The sequence below is a fragment of the Hippichthys cyanospilos genome, chromosome 6 (genome assembly GCF_059441005.1).
Source record: "Hippichthys cyanospilos isolate Australia breed blue-spotted pipefish chromosome 6, RoL_Hcya_1.0, whole genome shotgun sequence".
Lineage (NCBI taxonomy): Eukaryota > Metazoa > Chordata > Actinopteri > Syngnathiformes > Syngnathidae > Hippichthys > Hippichthys cyanospilos.
Window position 1 is genome coordinate 7,280,760 of NC_142374.1, and position 19,223 is coordinate 7,299,982.

General features: G+C 38.9%; 1 protein-coding gene across 3 annotated transcripts in view; it reads right to left on the reverse strand.

Annotated features, from left to right (window-relative positions):
* Nucleotides 1–935: 935 nt before the first annotated feature.
* Nucleotides 936–19,223, reverse strand: part of LOC148422011 (excitatory amino acid transporter 2-like) — a 34,761-nt gene continuing 16,473 nt past the window's right edge. For 2 of the 3 annotated variants that reach the window (XM_088416354.1, XM_088416352.1), the window contains exons 2-11: nucleotides 16,122–16,261; nucleotides 11,024–11,176; nucleotides 10,269–10,519; nucleotides 9,745–9,892; nucleotides 9,520–9,646; nucleotides 9,113–9,346; nucleotides 8,821–9,015; nucleotides 7,342–7,476; nucleotides 6,293–6,536; nucleotides 936–4,480 (exon numbers count right to left, since the gene is read on the reverse strand). In XM_088416354.1, coding sequence (XP_088272480.1) covers nucleotides 4,409–4,480; nucleotides 6,293–6,536; nucleotides 7,342–7,476; nucleotides 8,821–9,015; nucleotides 9,113–9,346; nucleotides 9,520–9,646; nucleotides 9,745–9,892; nucleotides 10,269–10,519; nucleotides 11,024–11,176; nucleotides 16,122–16,251 — 1,689 coding nt within the window. In that variant the 5' untranslated portion in view covers nucleotides 16,252–16,261 and the 3' untranslated portion in view covers nucleotides 936–4,408. The remainder of the gene's footprint in view (nucleotides 4,481–6,292; nucleotides 6,537–7,341; nucleotides 7,477–8,820; nucleotides 9,016–9,112; nucleotides 9,347–9,519; nucleotides 9,647–9,744; nucleotides 9,893–10,268; nucleotides 10,520–11,023; nucleotides 11,177–16,121; nucleotides 16,262–19,223) is intronic. The other variant, XM_088416355.1, reaches the window with a different exon arrangement.

Sequence of the window (19,223 nt, forward strand, 5' to 3'; positions counted from 1 at the left end):
AGTGTGACCGTTTTTTGTGCATGTGTTATGTGTGTTAATAACAAAGAGGTTTAGCGAGGAAAATTGGGTGGCGGAGGTTGGGGTAAAGGGAATTGGTAATTTGACCAACGGAGATGATTTCTTCTAAGCGAGCGTAAAACTGCACATCAGACAAAATGGTGAAAAACCCAAACTATGACAATGACATTGCATTTTTAAAAATCCTGTGTCATATCAAATATGAGATAAACAATCTTTTACATTCTTGCATTACTGTGGTTTGCTTATTGTGTGTTCCTCTAGACTAGTTCCTTTTTCAAGAGAGGTGGAGATGTCACTCTTTTGATGATACAGCTTTTGTTGGTCTGTATATAAATAACATTTTTAAACAGCTCAGCTTCAAATGTCCTTGTCATAATAGTTTCCAGTTTTCTGTTATGAATAGCTTTGTTTGCCTATTGAATAAAACAATGTCAATTTTGTTTGATTTCTTTGACTGGTTATATGTGTATATAAGTTAGCATCAACATGGGAGGAGAAAAACAACAACAATGAAAAGTGAAAATGAAATAAATTGATACTCAGTCATAGGACAGTGGGCTTCATCGAAACGCTCGAGGAAGTCATAGTTCCATGACGGGGGAGTGGAGGGGGGTGACTGAGCATGCTTGAATGAAGTAAATTGTCATAGAAAAAGATATAAATTGTTTACATACTGTGTCAAAATACAGGGAAACTAATGACAAGGAATTACATCACTAAATCAATGTCAATGGCACGTGTCCTCATTAGGCTTGTACAGTATGTGTTCCTAAAAGTCAAATCATTTGTCCAGTAACTGCTTAGTCTAAAACATGTTTACTATTTTTATCACACAGCACAAATGACATACTAGACAATTGAATTAGAGGAATTATGATGAAGCGATAGTCCGTAATGAAAACAACAAGTCAATATTAGTTATGAATCAACATTTATTAGTTATATTTGTATATGTACACCGAAGGTACAGCACATTTAGATATGTAGAAACAGATTTCTTTTTATGTATACCATAAGATCAAGGAAAGAATTCATGTTATTTTTTTTTTTTTGTCTTTTTCTCAATATCGCCCCCACATGTACTTGCTGCCTTTACATTAAAATAAAAGCAAAAGCTTTACAAAGAATAGAAGGTGTAGAAAAGTAATATCAGGAAGGCAACTTCCAGTGGATGAGGTTTTTGTAATTTCAGGGATGTTCCTTTCGAAAAAGACTTTTCAGTAGAAAAGAGTGGAGATATTGTGGTAATAGTGTTTCTTTCTTTAGCTCAGCAAGCTCCATGTGGGTTTTTGTGCATATTGTGCATTGCGTAGAAAGTGAAAAAAGGCAAGCGGGTAAAGGCAGGTTTTCTAAGGGATTTGTTGGCGATGGCAGGACAGTCTCATTATAGGTTGCATGTGTGGCACTTTAATAAAGAACCTGAAAGCAGTCTACAGATCCATGATATGCTACTTTAAAAGCATCAGATCAAACAGGATGCCCATACTGTAAATGAGAAAAGGCCGGTCCTCGCCAGTAAACGGACGCAGCGATTCACCTGAGGAATGTTGCTCGATATTGTGAAGTGATGTTGGCAAATGTGTTCGAATCATTCACTTAACTATGAGGTGCCATTTGATTCTTCACTCTAGCCTACGTACGGACATTTACCTTCTTTTCGGCAACGTTTCTCACCGTTTCCACCAAATAAAGTCGTGTTGGCCCCTTTCCACAGACGCCTCCTTCTCTCGCTCACTCTTGTTCATACCCTCTTGTTTTTTTGTGTGTTTTTTTTTTTTTTAATTTATTCTTCTCCTTCCTATGCAAATGTCGCTTCAGGATATTCTGCATCGCCACAGGTCAGAACATTTATATATCTATTTATGTACAATGACAATGAATGGACACTGCTTATATTGTCATGGAACAAACATTCAAAAGGTTTACATTAGATACAAAAAAGATATTTATACTTTATATTGTTGAGTGGCAGATAAGTAAAGCACCTAATTATTAGAGAATACAAAAAGAACAAACAAGCAATTTAATACACAATTTCCTGGCTATACACTTTGTCTAAACTCGTCCTACGTAGGATATTGATGATATATGTTCCTAAAGGATTACATTTAGAATGTAACAGCAATAAATCTATATACCTACAAACCATTTCATCATTCCCCAAAAGGGAATAAAGGATGAAAACAACAACACCAACAACAAAACACTGTTGACTACAATATATACACAAAAGTGCAAGGAGGCACTTCAAATATCATGCTTTTAAGATAGTGGTGCAAAAAAATAATCATTTTCATTTCATTTTATTCATGCTTCTAAAACAGTTTGAACATAAATGTGGTCCAACTCTCATCATGATCATGTTCATGCCCCCCGAAACGGAGAAACTTTTGTTCCTGAAGGTAACGACACCATAAGTGGAAGGGCCTGTTAGGATGTCAGCGCTGTGCTTCTTCAGTACTTTATATAGGCGTGTTCATATGCTAATGTGTGCCACAAATCTACACTGTTGGGTACGGAAGCCCGCTGCGATGGCTTGTGAGCGTGTGCTTCAGGAACTCTACGATACTGAGAGATGCACCGTTTTAATTTGTTAGCTTTTCTAACCTTACTTTTGATCAGTGTCGCGCAGACACCTTCGAGGCCGAGTTGTCGTCGAGCACAAACGAAGAGAAACAAGACAGGAGAACAACGACACAACACCGAGAAACAAACCACAGAATTCACACCCTTATGGAATAAGTCACGCAATCACACATTTGTGTTTTTGCTTGTTTGAGGGAATTTCAACGAACATTATCTGATTGGAGTGAAAAGTGAGGGAATATGTGTTCTCTGTTCTGGAATCATGGATATGGGCACAACTGCAGCATTTAGGGTTACGTAGAAACAGTCTTGGGCTGTGGTGGCTAGAAATATGGAATAGTTTGCCTTTGTGCATATGGCAAAGCAAGAATCTTCGGAGGCTCCTCAGGGATGTATATAAATATCTATGCTCTGTCTCTGTTTGTGCATGTCAACAATACCATCTGACACACATCGGCCTCACTGTCTCTCCTTTCTGTTTGTGTTTCATCGAAACCAATTTGGCCCTTTGCGCAGGTGGAGGATCCGCCAACCACTGCAATGTAGAAGCGTTCGAGCAAGGAGCCTTTGCGCAGTTTCGTCATGATAATTTAGATGTGTTGTGCTCCTGAGCCACCATTTCTTGATTGGGGGGAAAGCTCATGTGAAGTAAACATTGGGATTCCTGTAAATTTCTTCCCTCGAGTTGTGCAGGAGTAAAGGCCTGAGGGTTTCCAGATATCTCTTGATACGATATTTGCATAATTTATAACGTCCCCCTTACCGCCAATTGATGTCGATGGCTCATTAGCTTTTTTGTGCCGCGTGCTTTGTGCTTAATGTAGTTTTTCTTTTTTTGTGCAACAATTGATTTCGATGAGCCGATTCTTCACTGGTGTGACTCGATCTTTTTGGGCAGTGACGTGCTGTCTCTTAAACGCAGAATTTCACTGGAATTATATGTTGTGTATATGTAAACACGCATGAATACTGGTCACTGATATGATTATGGCAGTTTGACGACTTTTGTCTTGCCTGTTTGGTCCCAGTAACTGACTTGGTCATACGCCATTTTTCTTCCGAATGCACACCCATTCACAAAAGCATATGCTCTCACACACCCACACACAATTTTATATTAAAGACAGGAGAAAATTGTCCCTTTTCTAAATTATAGTGAATTAAAGAGGAAACACATAGTGACTTAAAATCTATCTCAGTGATGCGACTTGTGCTTTAATGTCTCATAGTGAATATTGTGCTATAAGGCTCAGCATAACCTTGCCCCTAAGTTGTTCATTAATTCTGACAAATTACAGGTAACCATAGCCATGTACATTTCGAGACTAAGAATGAAACATGATTTTAGCGGATGTTCTTATGACGGCACTAAAGAGGAAGTAAATTGAGGAAGTGGTTGCCGTGACGTTTTCCGCTGGTTACAATAACCAATCGCCTCTGAGGCGCCTCAAGTGGAAGCAGAATGTATTGCTAGCAACAGTGAGTAGTATTTAAGGTGTTTCTCTTCTTTCCCTCCTTCAACCTTGAAGTATGTTGTGCAAGAGTCTGCTATTAAGGATATAATTGTGCCCTACGGGAAGCGAGTACCTCTGTTGTCTTTTCACAGTTAAGCAAATTAGTAGAATTTATCAGACAAATGCAAAAAGAATCTTAAAGGGACTAATAATAAAGAAAACTAGACTACATAATAAACATTAGTAGCTCTGTTCGTATGACATTTTTTTTCATTCACTCTTTTTTTTTTCCATCACCAGAAAGGAAAGCTTGTGGAGCCCGGGAGCAGGGGATCTCTGCACTGCCATTATTCATGTTTCCATGGTTCCTCTTCTACAAGCGTGCACTCCGCAGCAGAGCCGTTTGTGGCTGAGGTTACCTGCAAGCAGTTAGCATGGAAAGCTAAACAGCACATCTGAGAAAAATAGACACAAATCTTATATCCATGCAGAACATTACACTTTTCGATTAGGCGTTCAAGATTCACATTGCTCAAAAGCAGTTAGCATTAGTTGATCGTTTGGAAATGGGTTACAGTACTGCGGAACTTCTAAAGGTGAATTATTTGTAACTTGAACAAAGTTAAAAAAAACAAAACAATAAAATTGATGAACTATTAAGTCATATGTGCATATTGTCTTGCCCCCATTTTAATGATGAATTAAGGGCTTACCGCACTAAATGTCTCGTTTTCTGTCCCCGAATGTAAAACCTTAAAAAAATGTCAGCAACTTATCGTTTAATGATGCTCCACCTTACTTTTTTCTTAATTAATATATTTTTGGAATAATAGAAAAATACATTTTAGGCTTCATGATAGAGAGAGATAGACCCTTTGAACAGTATGTAACATGTATGTCTGTAAAAAAAATCAGTAATTACAAGAGAGGATTGTGTTCAACCTTAGAGGTTCCACCGTCATTGGAATATTACGACAATTTCCAGTACACACACATATTTAAATATCCATTGATTTTCTACAAATGTGATCGTCTGATGAAGCCAAAATTGTTTAACATTCGGTTTCATTTTGAATACTGTCCATTGGAATACATTGATAAAATAGCGTGAAGATTTGATGTAGATGCAATCACTGAAACTGAAACTCCCAGAGGAGAGCATGTAGTGGTTTTATGAGTGGAGTGACCTGGAGACAGACCAAACATTTATGACCAAAAACTGAAAACACATAAAAAAAAAGGATTTAGTGATAAACAGTGTCACAAACACTGGACTAAAGATTGCAGTCCTTAGTCTGGAGTTTGGATATTTCGCACACTCGCTATATCATGTTTCCATTCATAAAGTGAGTCATGCTATTAGCAGGGTAGAAAATAGCCAAACTAGACAGAGATGAAACTGGAAATAGCAAGCTTCTGTTCTGTTGGTAAGAGGATGTCAATTATCACTCCGAACAGATTTCTGGTGCCCGGGTTACCAAGCAACTCCTTCCATCCTTTACAAAATGAAGAATGCCAATGTTGATGTGCATACATGTATGTTCCTGTATTGTTGTGAAACCCTTAACACATTCAAATAGAGGGCTAATTGTGCTGAGTATTTTTACATTGCACAACCCTCAATATGAGCCAAAATAGCTCTTGCCAAAACTAATCATCCTGTGTGGTAGGCATGTCTTGGGAATTTATGAGCTGCTAATTATCTGCAAATTCCACGTTTGTATCCCAAATGCCTCCAAAAGATAATCCATTGGAAATCTGTTAATAATTAAAATAAGCTATAATTAGATGAATGGAAGGTTCCACAAGGGACACTGAGCACGGGATTTAAATGAAGTGCAGCAACTGAGAGGAAATCAGGGGGACAATATCTAATTCAGAAGAGCTTGAAAAATTGATGTAGAGGGATCTTTTGATCGATCTGAGGTCTGATGAATAATGCTTCGGCGTTGTCGAGTGAAGGCCGTTAAGACCCAATCCACACCTGGTTAGAGGCATCTGATAAAGAGCTTATGGAATGCGCTTTAAAAGATGGCTTATTATATTTTTGTACGTTCACAAAACAAAAGCTGCCGTTCCAAAAGAAATACAAACATGCACTGCAAGTTAGTGTGTTAAAGTGTATTACACAAAGGTGCAGTGAATCAATAGAGCCATGAAACATAAAATTAAGCATGCAACACAAAAGATGGTTATATACAAGTCTCTAGATCAGTAAGCATTAATTGTACCTTGCACTCATCTACTACGACAGAATTGTTAGCATTTGCGGTAGGCGTTAAGACGCACTGGTTGGAATTGTTTTCGTGGTGGTTCTTCATGTCGTCGTAATACGACTGGGTCTTAGTCATTTCAATGTCGTCTGATTTAGCCGTGTGCGCATCCAGCTCTTCAAGCTCCGCCTTGGACATGTGGTATACAATGCCTGCGCCGTAGGAGTCTCCAACCACATTCACAGAGGTCCTGAACCGGTCCCTGAGGAGACAGTTTGCATTGAAAGATCAAGAAGGGTTTGGGTCATTGTGGCTACTCTGCAGTTGAAGATACACTAATACTTCTGATATATTATTAAATAAATAAAGAACAGAACATAGAGATCCGCACTTCCCAATATAGCAAATCTCCTTAAAACTGCTAAAAACTATCAATTTTGCTAGCCATCCATCAACAACATCAACAACATCATCATCCATCCATCAACTTTCGCCATGAATGGCTACCATCGCAAGTACGTACATGCATACCTGGTATCTACTCCTTCACCCCTATTACTGTCTGAAAGGCTCAGTTAAACAAGTGAAGCCCTTTAAAGAGTCAAAAGTCCCACAACTATCCTCCAGTAAAACTATTTGTAATGGAAATGCACTAATGAGTTTCACTTTCTTTATTTCAATAATACATGCTGTCTTTGTTCAAATGAAAATGAAGCATTTTAATCTAGAGTACTAAGTATATATGTTTGTCTGTAGAGTTTATACAGTATGCAGTGTGTTTGTGTATGGAGAGAGCGAGAGAAACAAAGAGAAAATACACACACACACACACACACATATATATATATATATATATATATATATATATATATATATATATATATATATATATATATATATATATATATATATATGCCAATAAGGGTTTCTTCACCAACTTTTATAGCTTCAACTTCACTCAGTAAAATTTGACATTTCATAAGACTGTATTTATGTGTTGCTTTAAATAAAAAAAAGGACTCTTCATTCTTCAAGTGAGCAAACCTATAGTTTCATGGATAACTCACAGAAGCCAGTCAACAGCAACTAGCAGACTGATGTCTTGGGTTGGCAGCCCCACAGCAGTCAAGATCAAGAGCATGGTCACCAGTCCAGCACTGGGAATACTTGCAGCTCCAACACTGGCAAGAGTGGCTGTGAGACTGGATGAAAACACAGTAAAAGAAAAATCAAACACAAAGTCAAACACCTGAGTAATAATCATTCCTACACACAAGTGACCGTTACATAAGGACGCTGAATGGCACTATTATGAAGAGTAAGGGGGGTCCTTCATGTTAAGAAGTAGGCATGTGAACAATGAAACACTTCAATTACAAGTGGGTCAAGTCCTGGGATGATGAATCCTTAAGCTTAAGGTCAACCCGCCTTGACTCTTTCTATAGATTCAAATCTTGTAACGTAAGTGGGGATTTTTTTCGTACTGTGAATTGTTCTATTTATGTCCAGATCAAATAAACTTGTGTGTCTTTTCACAAACCCTTTGTTATGTTTTTATTTGTATTCAAAGCTTTTTCATAGTCAAATTGTTTGTCTGTATATGCTTTTGCGTCCAGTCTTTGTAAATATAATGTCTTCTCTTAGCAGAAAGAAACCGATTGCAAAAATATTTAGTAGGGAGCTGTAATTTCAGTATTTGAGATATTGAATCAAAGCGACCTCTTCTTCAAGCAATTTAGAAGCTCTGTCCCAAAGCATCCACCATCAGCATTTTTTGGTGTAATTCAAAATCTTTGAAAACTTTCGTTTCATTTTAAGTGTAACCTTTTTGGAAAAAAGGGTGGATCTACAACACGAGTCTGTGTCCAGAGTCTGTGGGATCAGCAGCTTTAGCAGAGAAACCCAGACTTCTCTGTCACCAGCCACCTCATTCACATCCTCCGGGGGATCGTCAGGTGTTGCCAGGCCAGCCGAGAGACATAGTCTCTCTAGTGTGTCCCGGGTTTTCCCTGGGGCCTCCACCCCATGGGACATGCCCGGAACACCTCACCACTGAGGCGTCGTAACGAGATGCCTGAGCCACCTTTTACGGCACCTCTCAGTGTGGAGAAGAAGCACTACTCTTTCGCTAAAGGATCCCCGATACCCTGCAGAAGAACCTCACTTCAACCATTTGTATCTAGGATCTTGTTCTCTGAGTCACGACCCACAGCTCGTGACCATTTGTGAGGGACGTAGATCAACTAGTACATCGAAAACTTCAAAACGCTGAACCCGCCCAACTGGACCCCCTCAACGCTTTGACTGCGCCTAGAAATTCTTTGTCCGGATAATGAACAGAATCGGTGACTAATCTCATTTACTGCTGGCAATGCGAGCCAAACTCTGTGATGCAGTGACAGAAAAGGCCGCATAAGTACGTTTACAATACATCAGTGCATTTGATTAAACATTGAAAATTTTGATATTTTAAATAATGATTTTTCTTTTACTCGATTCATTGAATACCAGGCACAGCATATCACAACATGTGGTTGGATTCTGACCTAACAGTCACAATCTGACCAGGATCCAGGTGAACTCCATTCATCTGGGCAATGAAGATGGCAGCCACAGCCTCATACAGCGCAGTCCCGTCCATGTTTATGGTGGCGCCAACTGGGAGCACAAAACGAGTGACTCTTTTGTCAATTCCCAAATTTTCCTCCAGACAGCGGAAAGTAACAGGAAGTGTCCCGGCACTTGGAGAAAAAATACAGACACACATATGGATTATTAGTTTGGATAATAAAACACACAAGGATATAGGACATCCATAGTATGATCTTGAATATTGACCTTGATGCGGTTCCCAGGGCAGTGATCCAGGCCTGGAAAATCCCCAAGAAGAATTTGAAGGGGTTTTTCCTGACGATTACGAAATAAATACTAGGCAGGAAGATTGCTCCATGAATGATGAGGCCAACAATCACAGTGACCATGTACATTCCCAGTTGCCTTGCCACTACTTCCAAGTCTTTTATGGAGATAATCTTGCCACAGATCAGGCAGGCAATACCAAAAGGAGAATACCTGGCAAAAGTAAACATAGCTTAGTAGAAAACATAATACGAGTTATTAAGGGATTTTATGTTCATAATACACTGAAAAAGGTTTCAACACCATTTAAAAAGAGACAATGAAAGATAAAAAGCAAAATGGTTTCAAGTTAGTACTGTAGTATTGCTTTGTTTTTCAATACTAACCACATGATCATGATGACAAGTTTCATCACAATCTCATTGAGAATGTTGAAGAACTCAATCATCAGCCTGGCCCGCTCTCCCATCTTGCCCATGCAAATGCCAAATGCAATAAAGAAACCAATCAGACCTGTGAAGGAAAGTCACACGAATGCCAATCAAAGTGCATAGGAGATGGAATTGATATCAGACAGAACTATTTTATTACTGTCAGAAATGAATACGGACCCAGGACATTCATTCCGCTCTTGAACTGTAGGGACTTTTTAATGGCAAACTGAGGCTCCTTGGTAATATTTGTCAACAGGCCCTCCATTGTGGTGGCATTGACATCTTCCTCGATAACCACCTCCACCTTTTTAGTCACCGTCTGGATCTGAGGCAGAAATTCAACAATTAGTGATCATCTAGATGATTAATCCCATATATGAAAAATATGCATACAGGATTCTTATTTTCACTCATTTGTCTCATTCTCTTCGGGGCCGGTTTCATATCTGTCATAATATATTTCATTCTAAATATATGCTGTTGGTTGGTTTTCAAATTCCTCTAGCAACCTCCAGTAATTCATTAAGCGCGTGTCCATCTAACGTCTCGTGCCTGTCAGTTCTTTGTGCAGGTGCAGACTGCTTTTGAAATAATTGGCGTACTCACATCCTGGCAAAAACAGTTTTCTATATGTCTAGACTATCGCTCCAATTTCACTTGAGAAGAATCAAAACTGATTGTTTTTGTTTCTCCTCACTGACCTGTTGGAAACAAGCCTGCACCAGGTTCTCCGGAAACAGGTTCCTGATCAGATCAAAGAAGGCATCCAAGCTGGACACATCATCGTTCTTCTCTCCCTCCCCAAGATTCTCTTTCAATTTGGGGTTTCCAGGGTGGATGACCAACACTAGAATTACTCCCAAGATGGCAGCGATAATAGTGGTGGTCATATAGTAGACCATTGCTCTGGTACCCAGGCGACCACTGGATTTGGCATCCAAACCAGCCAGTCCTGCAGCCAGAAAAAGACAGAATATGTTCACAACTTTCCATGACTAAAAAAGCGATGTTGAACTATTTTGGCTTGCCAAGGATGCTAGATTTTCCTCAATTTAGATTAATCTAATCGCATCAACAGATACTTACCATCCACAACAGTTTGTACATGTGCAAATGAAATTTAATTCTATCCTATCCTTGAGAAGCATCACATAAAGACCCTTCATTATGATAAAGTAGAGTATAACTACAAAAGTTTAGAAATAGCACATGACCTGTCAATTCAAAACTGAGCGTTACTATTTTTCTAATAGTAGAATTTTTGATGAAACACTATCCAGATTCTCCAAATAAATGAGGTTTTATGTAAATCAATTGAGCTACTACTCTAAAATGAAATGTGTGACAAACTAATGACACTGAGAAATCAAACATACAACCAGTTCTGAAACAGAACAGGTACGATGTGTAATAAAATTTCAAGAGTATGGGACACTGTGTGGAATATTTGGAATACCTGTGATTAAACTGGAGATGATAAGAGGCAGGATCAACATCTTCAGCATTCTCATGAGGATATCTCCAGGAAAGGCAATAACCATGACTATGTCTGGGTGAATTGGGGAGGCAACCCGAAGCAACATCCCCGCCACTGCTCCTAAGATCACACCTGAAGTCGATACAAAAGGAGGAATGTTGAGGTGGTCTATATATTCAAAATCACAGCAGAGCAATAGAAATATTGTTGGAAAAAAAAATCATTTTGTCATTACCATTCACTTAACATATTTGATACAATGAACAGAAAATGTGTTATAATTTCCTTCATAAAAACCCATTTGAACATGGTGCAGTCACACTAGATGTGATAAACAATGATGAGCCCATAATGGGACTGAAAGGAATCTACTGACAGGCAAGAATTAAACTAATGACGTTGTTGGCAGTTCTATTGAAGGAGGAATGATGTTGACTGACTGGCGCCTATAGTGGGTGGGACGTAAGCAACGTTGTTACCTCGGTAACCACTGCCCAGTCATGTCGCCTAGCTATAAAAAGCCTGTCATTTTCTGTGTGCTTAAGGTAGTTGGTTGAGAAGATAAAACGAATGGCAAATGTATTTTGGTTGACATCTGGTAAATCGTTGTTTCGGAACAGCTATAAAAAAACAAAACAAAAAAAAAACAAGCGATTTATTCAAAGCACGTGTTTCCTTTTTTATGTCCTCACCAGCTTGAAAAGAGTGTGATTTTTGCATGCCCACTCTGCAAGGTTCAGGGTTTGGCTTCCACAACCCCCCAGCCCAGTGCCGCGCTTCCTCCTCCTCAACCTCTACTGCCAAACATCACACTGTCCTAGTGAATGTTTTATAACACACTGTAAAAAAAGCCTCCCATCTTTTGTAAGCTGTCCTCAATCCATCTTCCACTGTAGCGACGTCCTGCGGACTCCTGACGTCCAAGTGTTTTTGGATGGCACTTGATTTCCTGTGCCTTTTCTTTTGCACATTTGTAAGAAACCCATTCAAGCTCTTAAGCGCTTCATGAGATAATATCAATGATGTTGTAATCTCACTCTATTCACAAGAGTAGAGTAAAACAGAGGCGTGGAACTCAAGACTCAACTTGAATTGACCTGGACACTGGAATAAATAAGAAGTGAGTATGCGATATTTACTTTAGGCTGTTTGTAATTGGTTGTAAAATTGTAAATATAGTTATAAAATTAAAAATAATTGTGCCGTAAAGCACGGATGTCAAACTCCAGTCCTCGAGGACCGGTATCCTGCATGTTTTCCTGTTTTCTCTCCCCAACACACCTGATTCAAATAATTAGCTTAGAGCTGCAGTAGTTTGAAATGTTCCAACTCATTTGAATAAGATGTGTTTAAGAGAAAAGCATCAAAAACATGCAGGATTGCGGCCCTCGAGGACTGAAATTTGACACCTTTGCATTACAGTATAATTAGTTTAAATGTTTTGTCAAACATTTTTTGTTGTTCGCAACAAACCAAAGCACAGGACTTTGCTGTACAACACTCCATTCCACTTGAGTTCGGCCCTCTGGTGTTTTCATTCAAATGCAGATCGATGATTAGCCTGAGCACATTCACAGCTTAACTGACCATTGGCACTTATAACACTTATTGTGCTGATAGAACTCTTCTCGAAGTTAACACACATATGAACTGCAGGATCCTTACGAGTCGTTACAATGAAAAATTTTTCTGTAAACTAGTATATTGTTTCAAACATTACTTCAACAGAATTTGAACACTAATTAGCTATGATATAGATAATTAGCTTACATTTTATGTGGAATAATACTAAGAATAAAATAAGTGAGCTTTATTATCTATTACAGGTTTTCACGTAGTCCCGTGAGTCACAGGCCACGTGTTGAAAACCATGTCTAAGAAACCTCTAATAACAAGAGATTTCTCTTTGTTTTTCTCGTGTTTTTTCACCAACGTGAGTGACATCACAGATCTGTTTCATTTACGGGTGAAGAGCACTGTCACCAGTATCGTGTGCTGGCATGTGTGGCAAAGTGCTCCCACATCAGCGCCACCTGAAACAGTATCGTCAACTGCTGGGGACAAATTAACACAGTCAAGGGTATGTTTGAAAAAATTGTGGAAACGCGGCTTTTTTTTTTTTTAAATAATGTTTAATGTGTGTTCACAGATGCCAATGATGTGTGGATCAAACCCAGCACAATCGAGATCTTCGTGAGGATACGTTGCTAAGAAATCGGATCGCTAAATCCATGTATATACACTATATAAGTATTTATTTATACGACAATGCCGTTGATCATGTCTTGAATCAATCATTGAAAATAATTTTGAATCCTTCACTCTTTTAATTTGATCACCCTTTTATTTGTATTTATTTATTGTCAATTTTTTTCCTCACAAAACTACCTCGTTTTGAGTTTCCCTAACTGGCTCAAGCACAGGCCATGCCTGCCTTATCTGTGACACACATGTGCAGTAGTAGTGATCCAGGTAATTTGTAAACCAAATTATTGTGAGTCAGGCAGTGTCATAGCTAAATTAGTCCTTGTTAACAACAAAACTTGGTTGCATTTCACCAAGAATATTTCAAACCGTGCAAGCTTCCCTTTTAAGGAAGTACGGCACTGATTTAAAAAAAAAAAAAATCTAAAAAGGTGTGACTGACATCTTATTTCATTTCAAACAAGGCATATAAACGCTAGCGCATGAACGCTAGCTATCATTGACGCACACAGATGAGGGCAGGAGTGATATTGCAACTCCTGCCATCATTGGTCGATGTCGTGATGGGAGCCAATCATGTGTTTTGTAAGAAAGCCCGTGAGGTGATTGACTGATTGTCCCGACATTCTTGTCTAAGCTATTTACTGCATCTCCAGGAGCACTCTGCTTCCCTGTTACCATGTTTGGTCAGCTACAGGCTCTACATCCAAGGGCAATTACTCTGAGAGCAACTCCGGCTCATGTTCTTCGATTATGGCCATAGGATGGAAACGGGAAGAGATAACAGCCCAGTTACTGTATAAGATTTAGTAATTAAAGATCAATGTAAATGTGTGTACTGCAGTCATTTTGGGCTCAAATATGTTAAGTATTAATGTTTTTTACATTTTACAACCCACACACACACACATGCATGAAAATTCGAGGAAGTGGAGAAGGGAGCTTCTTCACAGATTTCATTTTTTCACCAGGGATTTTAGGTACAAAATTAAACAAAATTAAAGCAGCTCAAGTGTTTCTTTTAGTTCTCCTTAGCACAGTGCATTTTCCTAATTTTATTCATCTGATATCATTAATTTCTACATTTAAAAAAGGCTTGGTGCAACTATTTTTTGTGTCGTTTCTAGTGGGCGTTGTGACTCGGGAGCAAAAGCTAGAACAGTAAAAAGATGAAAGAAGTAAGCAACTTCGTAAGCACTTCTATCTCAACAAACAAATAAAAAAACAGCTGGAAGAAAGTCAATCTAGGGGAAGTTCTCTGGGAGCATGAATTTTGTTTGTCTAAATGCAACACAAACAATAACATTTTATTGTGTAAAGGAAGTTGAATGATGTGTATAAATTAATGGAGTCCCATGGCTGACGAGCTTGGCCTTGAGATCCTAGCCTTAAGACTGTGCGGATTTTCAATGGCATAATTGTTTTTTTTCAACAATGAAATAGGTCTATTACCAACACCGACACATCTAACAACGAGATGAGTTTACTAAAATGGAAAAAAAAATGACTACCATTGGCATAGGTACAGTATTTTCAATGGCAAATGAGTGTGTGTTCCCGTTAGCAGACTGTGTCCAATGCACACTGTCCCTTGTAGTAATTTTGAACTGGTTTACCAAATTACTCTGAACACAGCCGGTTACCACAGGTGAGCTCAGTTTATACTTATTTACCCTTGTTTGAACGTATTTCCAAGATATTTTTTAAATATTTCTAAAATTTCAGGTCATAAATATTAGCACTGGTTAAAAATATCCATATGAGAAATAAGCTGAAAAGCAAATGATAAAAATGGGGAGAGTTAAAACAGAGGGAAGTGCTGCTATGATATATTTCATTTACAAAACACGTTAATCAGTGTGCAGTCGATAAAATTTGTAGGTGTATTAAAATAGGTGATAACATAAGTTATTTTATCATATACACATGCCATATAGTTGGAAAATACACGGCTGGATAAAAAACAAAATATGAATTAATTTTCAAAATTCTGGCGCGGCTCCATGAAAAACAAAATATGAATTATTTTTCAAAATTCTGGCGTGGGCTTTGGCTCCATCCAATTATTAAAGTAAGTAACATGTGAGAACAAACTTCTTCTGTTCTCCTACCTTGTTACTGTCTAAGGTACTCTAAACACTGAAGTACACTGAAGTAAGCTGAAATCAAAACAAAGAATCTGAATCGGTACACAGATGCCGAAGTGTGAATGTGATATTTCACTCTATGTTCTTGTGTAACCAGTGTGAAAAAAAAATGGCTTGAGAAAATTCTGATTGGCTGGGAACTCTAGAATGTAAAAAAAAATCTCATTTACAAGAATTAGTGAAACAAAACTGTTTGTGTCACTTATTATAAATGAGAAAGACTGCAGTTTGATACACAGTATTTTTGCAATAGTAAATTTAGACTTATGACTTACGCATGCAGGTTGGATGGGATGTAAACGTACACAAATGACCACATTATGCCCATGCATTTGCAACCGAGAGTAAGTCTGCATACACGCAATGGTGCTGCAAGACAGGCAACATAGTTGTCAAACATAATGCAAATGCCATTTATAGCTTGCAGGCCTTACATTCTTGAATCTTTGCCCTTTCCTAGTGTCAAGATAAATCTCTTGTTGCAGTAGGCCTGTTGGGAGAGCAATTGTCTTTTATGTGCCACCAGAGACTATTTGGGTGACTAGGTGGATGCTGTCAAGCCCTTATAATTGCAACAGGTGGCAAGGAGAGGAGAAAGGTCAGGACAGCCAGTCATCTCACTGTCTGGTGCGTATACAAAACGCAGATGGCAGCTCCCATTTCATGTTGCAAATGGAACAGAAATCATCAGCACAAAACGAGAAACAGACATCCGGAATACTGACCAAGGACGGTGAGAGTGAGCAAAAGGTTCTTGAACATCTTGGAGCAGAGCCTGGCACATTTGGACTGGGGTCGGGCCTCTATTGGCTCCAGGTGACTCTCATGCATCCTCACCTCCACTTGTTTAGGCATACTGTTGGCACTGAGAAAGACAGATATGACAATTAAATGCAATCCACTATCATTATACAAAAAATTGACCTTACAGCATCGACAATCATTAAATGCGGATATGTCACATACTAGGCATCTCTTGTTGCCCAATTTTTTGAAGTGCATCACAAAGCAGAGATTTTGTTTGCTCTGATTACAGGAAAAAAAAAAAACAAAACAAATATATTTAGAGAAAAAAACAGCAACTGTTAAAGCATCCAAGTGTGATGCGAAGCTGTCATTCCCATATTACCCTCCATGGTTGCTATGGTAGCCAGCAGATGGAGGCTGACGACGATCTGCCGTCTGTAAAGTTGCAGCCTCTTGAGCTGATGGTTGAAACACTTGAGCCAGTTTATTAAGAGAAGATTCATAATGCTCTCTAGTGTGGCATTTTGTGTTCGGCAGGACATTTTATTAACGTGATCTATCGCTGCAGTCGGCCATCCGCATACAGTGACAATGATACTGTGTGTAGACTGCATTCAAAGATGATCTGGGTCTGTCATGGTCTGTTTTTCTTTTCTTTTCTTTTCTTTTTTAAAAATGGTTTTCCAATAAGCTCCCTCAGCCAATTCTGTCTTGGTCCTCATCGTTTCAGTTTCTTATAGTTTCGTTTCTTTGGTTTCTTTCTTTTTTTGGCTCTTTGTTTGCATTTGCTGCATCTGTATCAGCTGCTAAGGTTAACATGTATGCTTTTTGTCTGCGTTATAATCATTTTAATGGGGGTTTATAATGTTGCGTCAAATACTCTTTGGAGTAGTGAGACAATTTTAGATGTCATATGGATTTAATGAAAGGAGAACAGTCGGAAATCCAAGTTTCAATAGATGATTGTATGACAGCATAATTTGAATCATACTAAAGCAATAAGGGAAATTAGCGTATTCATTGAAGAAGAAATAACTCCCTGGCCCGGTACAGAGCAATTTCCTGCACTTTCTTTGTGTGAATGTGATAAGAGGGCAAGTGTACAGGTACTTTATTTATGTGAAAGAAAGACTGAAAAATTGCACTGAACAATGTTCTTCTCAGTTAGAGAGTAGATGGAAGTATCCTTTGTGCCCCATTTTCATTCCCAGTGTGAGTCTAGTGCAAAGTGTAGTTTGAATATACGCATGGGCGGAGTTTTCCTTCTTTTGACATTTGCATAGACAAGGGCATTTAGTTCCAAATGGGTGTTAGTGCCATTGTGGGAGCAAATACATCCCAGACAATTAAAGCAGCTCTGCTCATTCTCTTCAACCCTTGTACGGTATTTTTTCAATTCTTTGATCTTCACATCAAAGACAGACAAAGTATTAAAAGAAGACACTAAGGAGCTGAAATTTCATGTCAAACATGTCAAAGTTCATCTTGGCATGACCACTTAGATATCACTCAGCCAGCAATATGCTGAACCTTGGCGAAAATACTGTGAGAATGATGTGGAAGAAAATGACCCACCCAAAAATGGTCAAAATACTTCATAGGTTCTGAGACATGTAGTCTACATGGCAATCTTGTATGAGATTACCAAGTACATTTCTAAGGAACTGCAGGAAGATTTCCTTTTACAAGTGGTGTAAAGTTAGCTGCTGCAAAATGGGCATTTTGAGACCACCATCAAACCCAAAGCGCCACCCCCCCAACCACACACACTCACACACTAGTTATGCTGCAGTATGGGATTGCCCTTTAAAATGTAAAAATGTAATAATAATAATAATAATAATAATAATAATAATAATAGTAATGCATTCAATCAATTGAATTCTAGGGCGATTTGAAAAGGTAAATTGCACGTTGGTGGCTGCTTGGTAGGGCACTGTTTAGCATGTCCGCCTCAGTTTGGGGACCCGAGTTCAAATCCAGCTCTCTTCAGCCTTCCTGTGTGGAGTTTGCATTTTCTCCCCGAGCCTGTGCGGGTTCTCTCTGGGTTCTTCCTCACATACTCCAAAAACATGCATGGACATACTGTTTGTGTGCTGTGCAATTGGCTGGCAACCAGTGCAGGGTGTCCTCCTCCCTACTACCCGAAGTCAGCTGAGATGGACACAAGCAAGCCTGTGGCCATTTTGAGGATAAATGACTCAATGGATCATATTTATCTATAAATATGATACCCTAAAGGATATCATATTTCTTTATAAATATGATATCCTAATCACCTCTTTGTAAGGTGTGCTGTGGGTGTGTAACAGAAAAAGCCCTCCAGTGTGGTCAGGAACATTTGAACTCCTAAACATGGAAAATTAGACTCGCCTTTGCTGAAAAATGAAGCTTCTACAGGTATGCCAATCACACATGCACCTGTATACAAAAATCGGGTCCCACATGTTGCCAATCATCTAACAGGGGTGTCAAAGTCACTTTAGCTGGATAGACACTGACAAGCCTGTGACCCTTGTGACGACACACGGCACTAGAAAACGGTTGGTCGGATGGATAATAATATGAAGCCAGCCTCTCTCACCACAGCAACGCACCACTTCTGCTTCCCCAACAGGTACCATAATGTATGTGGTATCGACACAAAGCTCTGCTTCTCTGATTTCAAAATCCGCTGAAATTAAGTTGCTAGCGCAACTGGCTCGGGAGTCGTGGTGATTTGAAAAACATCTCGCAGGCCAGTTTAAATCTCTGTGCGAGCCGCATCTGGCCCGCAGGCTATATATTTGACACCCAACAAAAATCCCACTAGAAAGGCAGCAAGGACAGATTGCAGAGGAGAAATTACTGCACATGGCATTTGACCTCACCGCTGGAGTTCAGGGCCGAAATAAAAGTCCCAGCCAAGATTATTATTATTTTGTTGTCCTTGGACCCTCCCCTAGCAGCTGACAGTGCAGTGGAAGACTTAATATGTTTATCTGTGAAATAAACTACCAATATATTACGCTTCTGTCAAATGCTCCTTTTAATGGTGATGAAAATCCATGTCAAATGTTCCTTTTAATGGTGATGAAAAA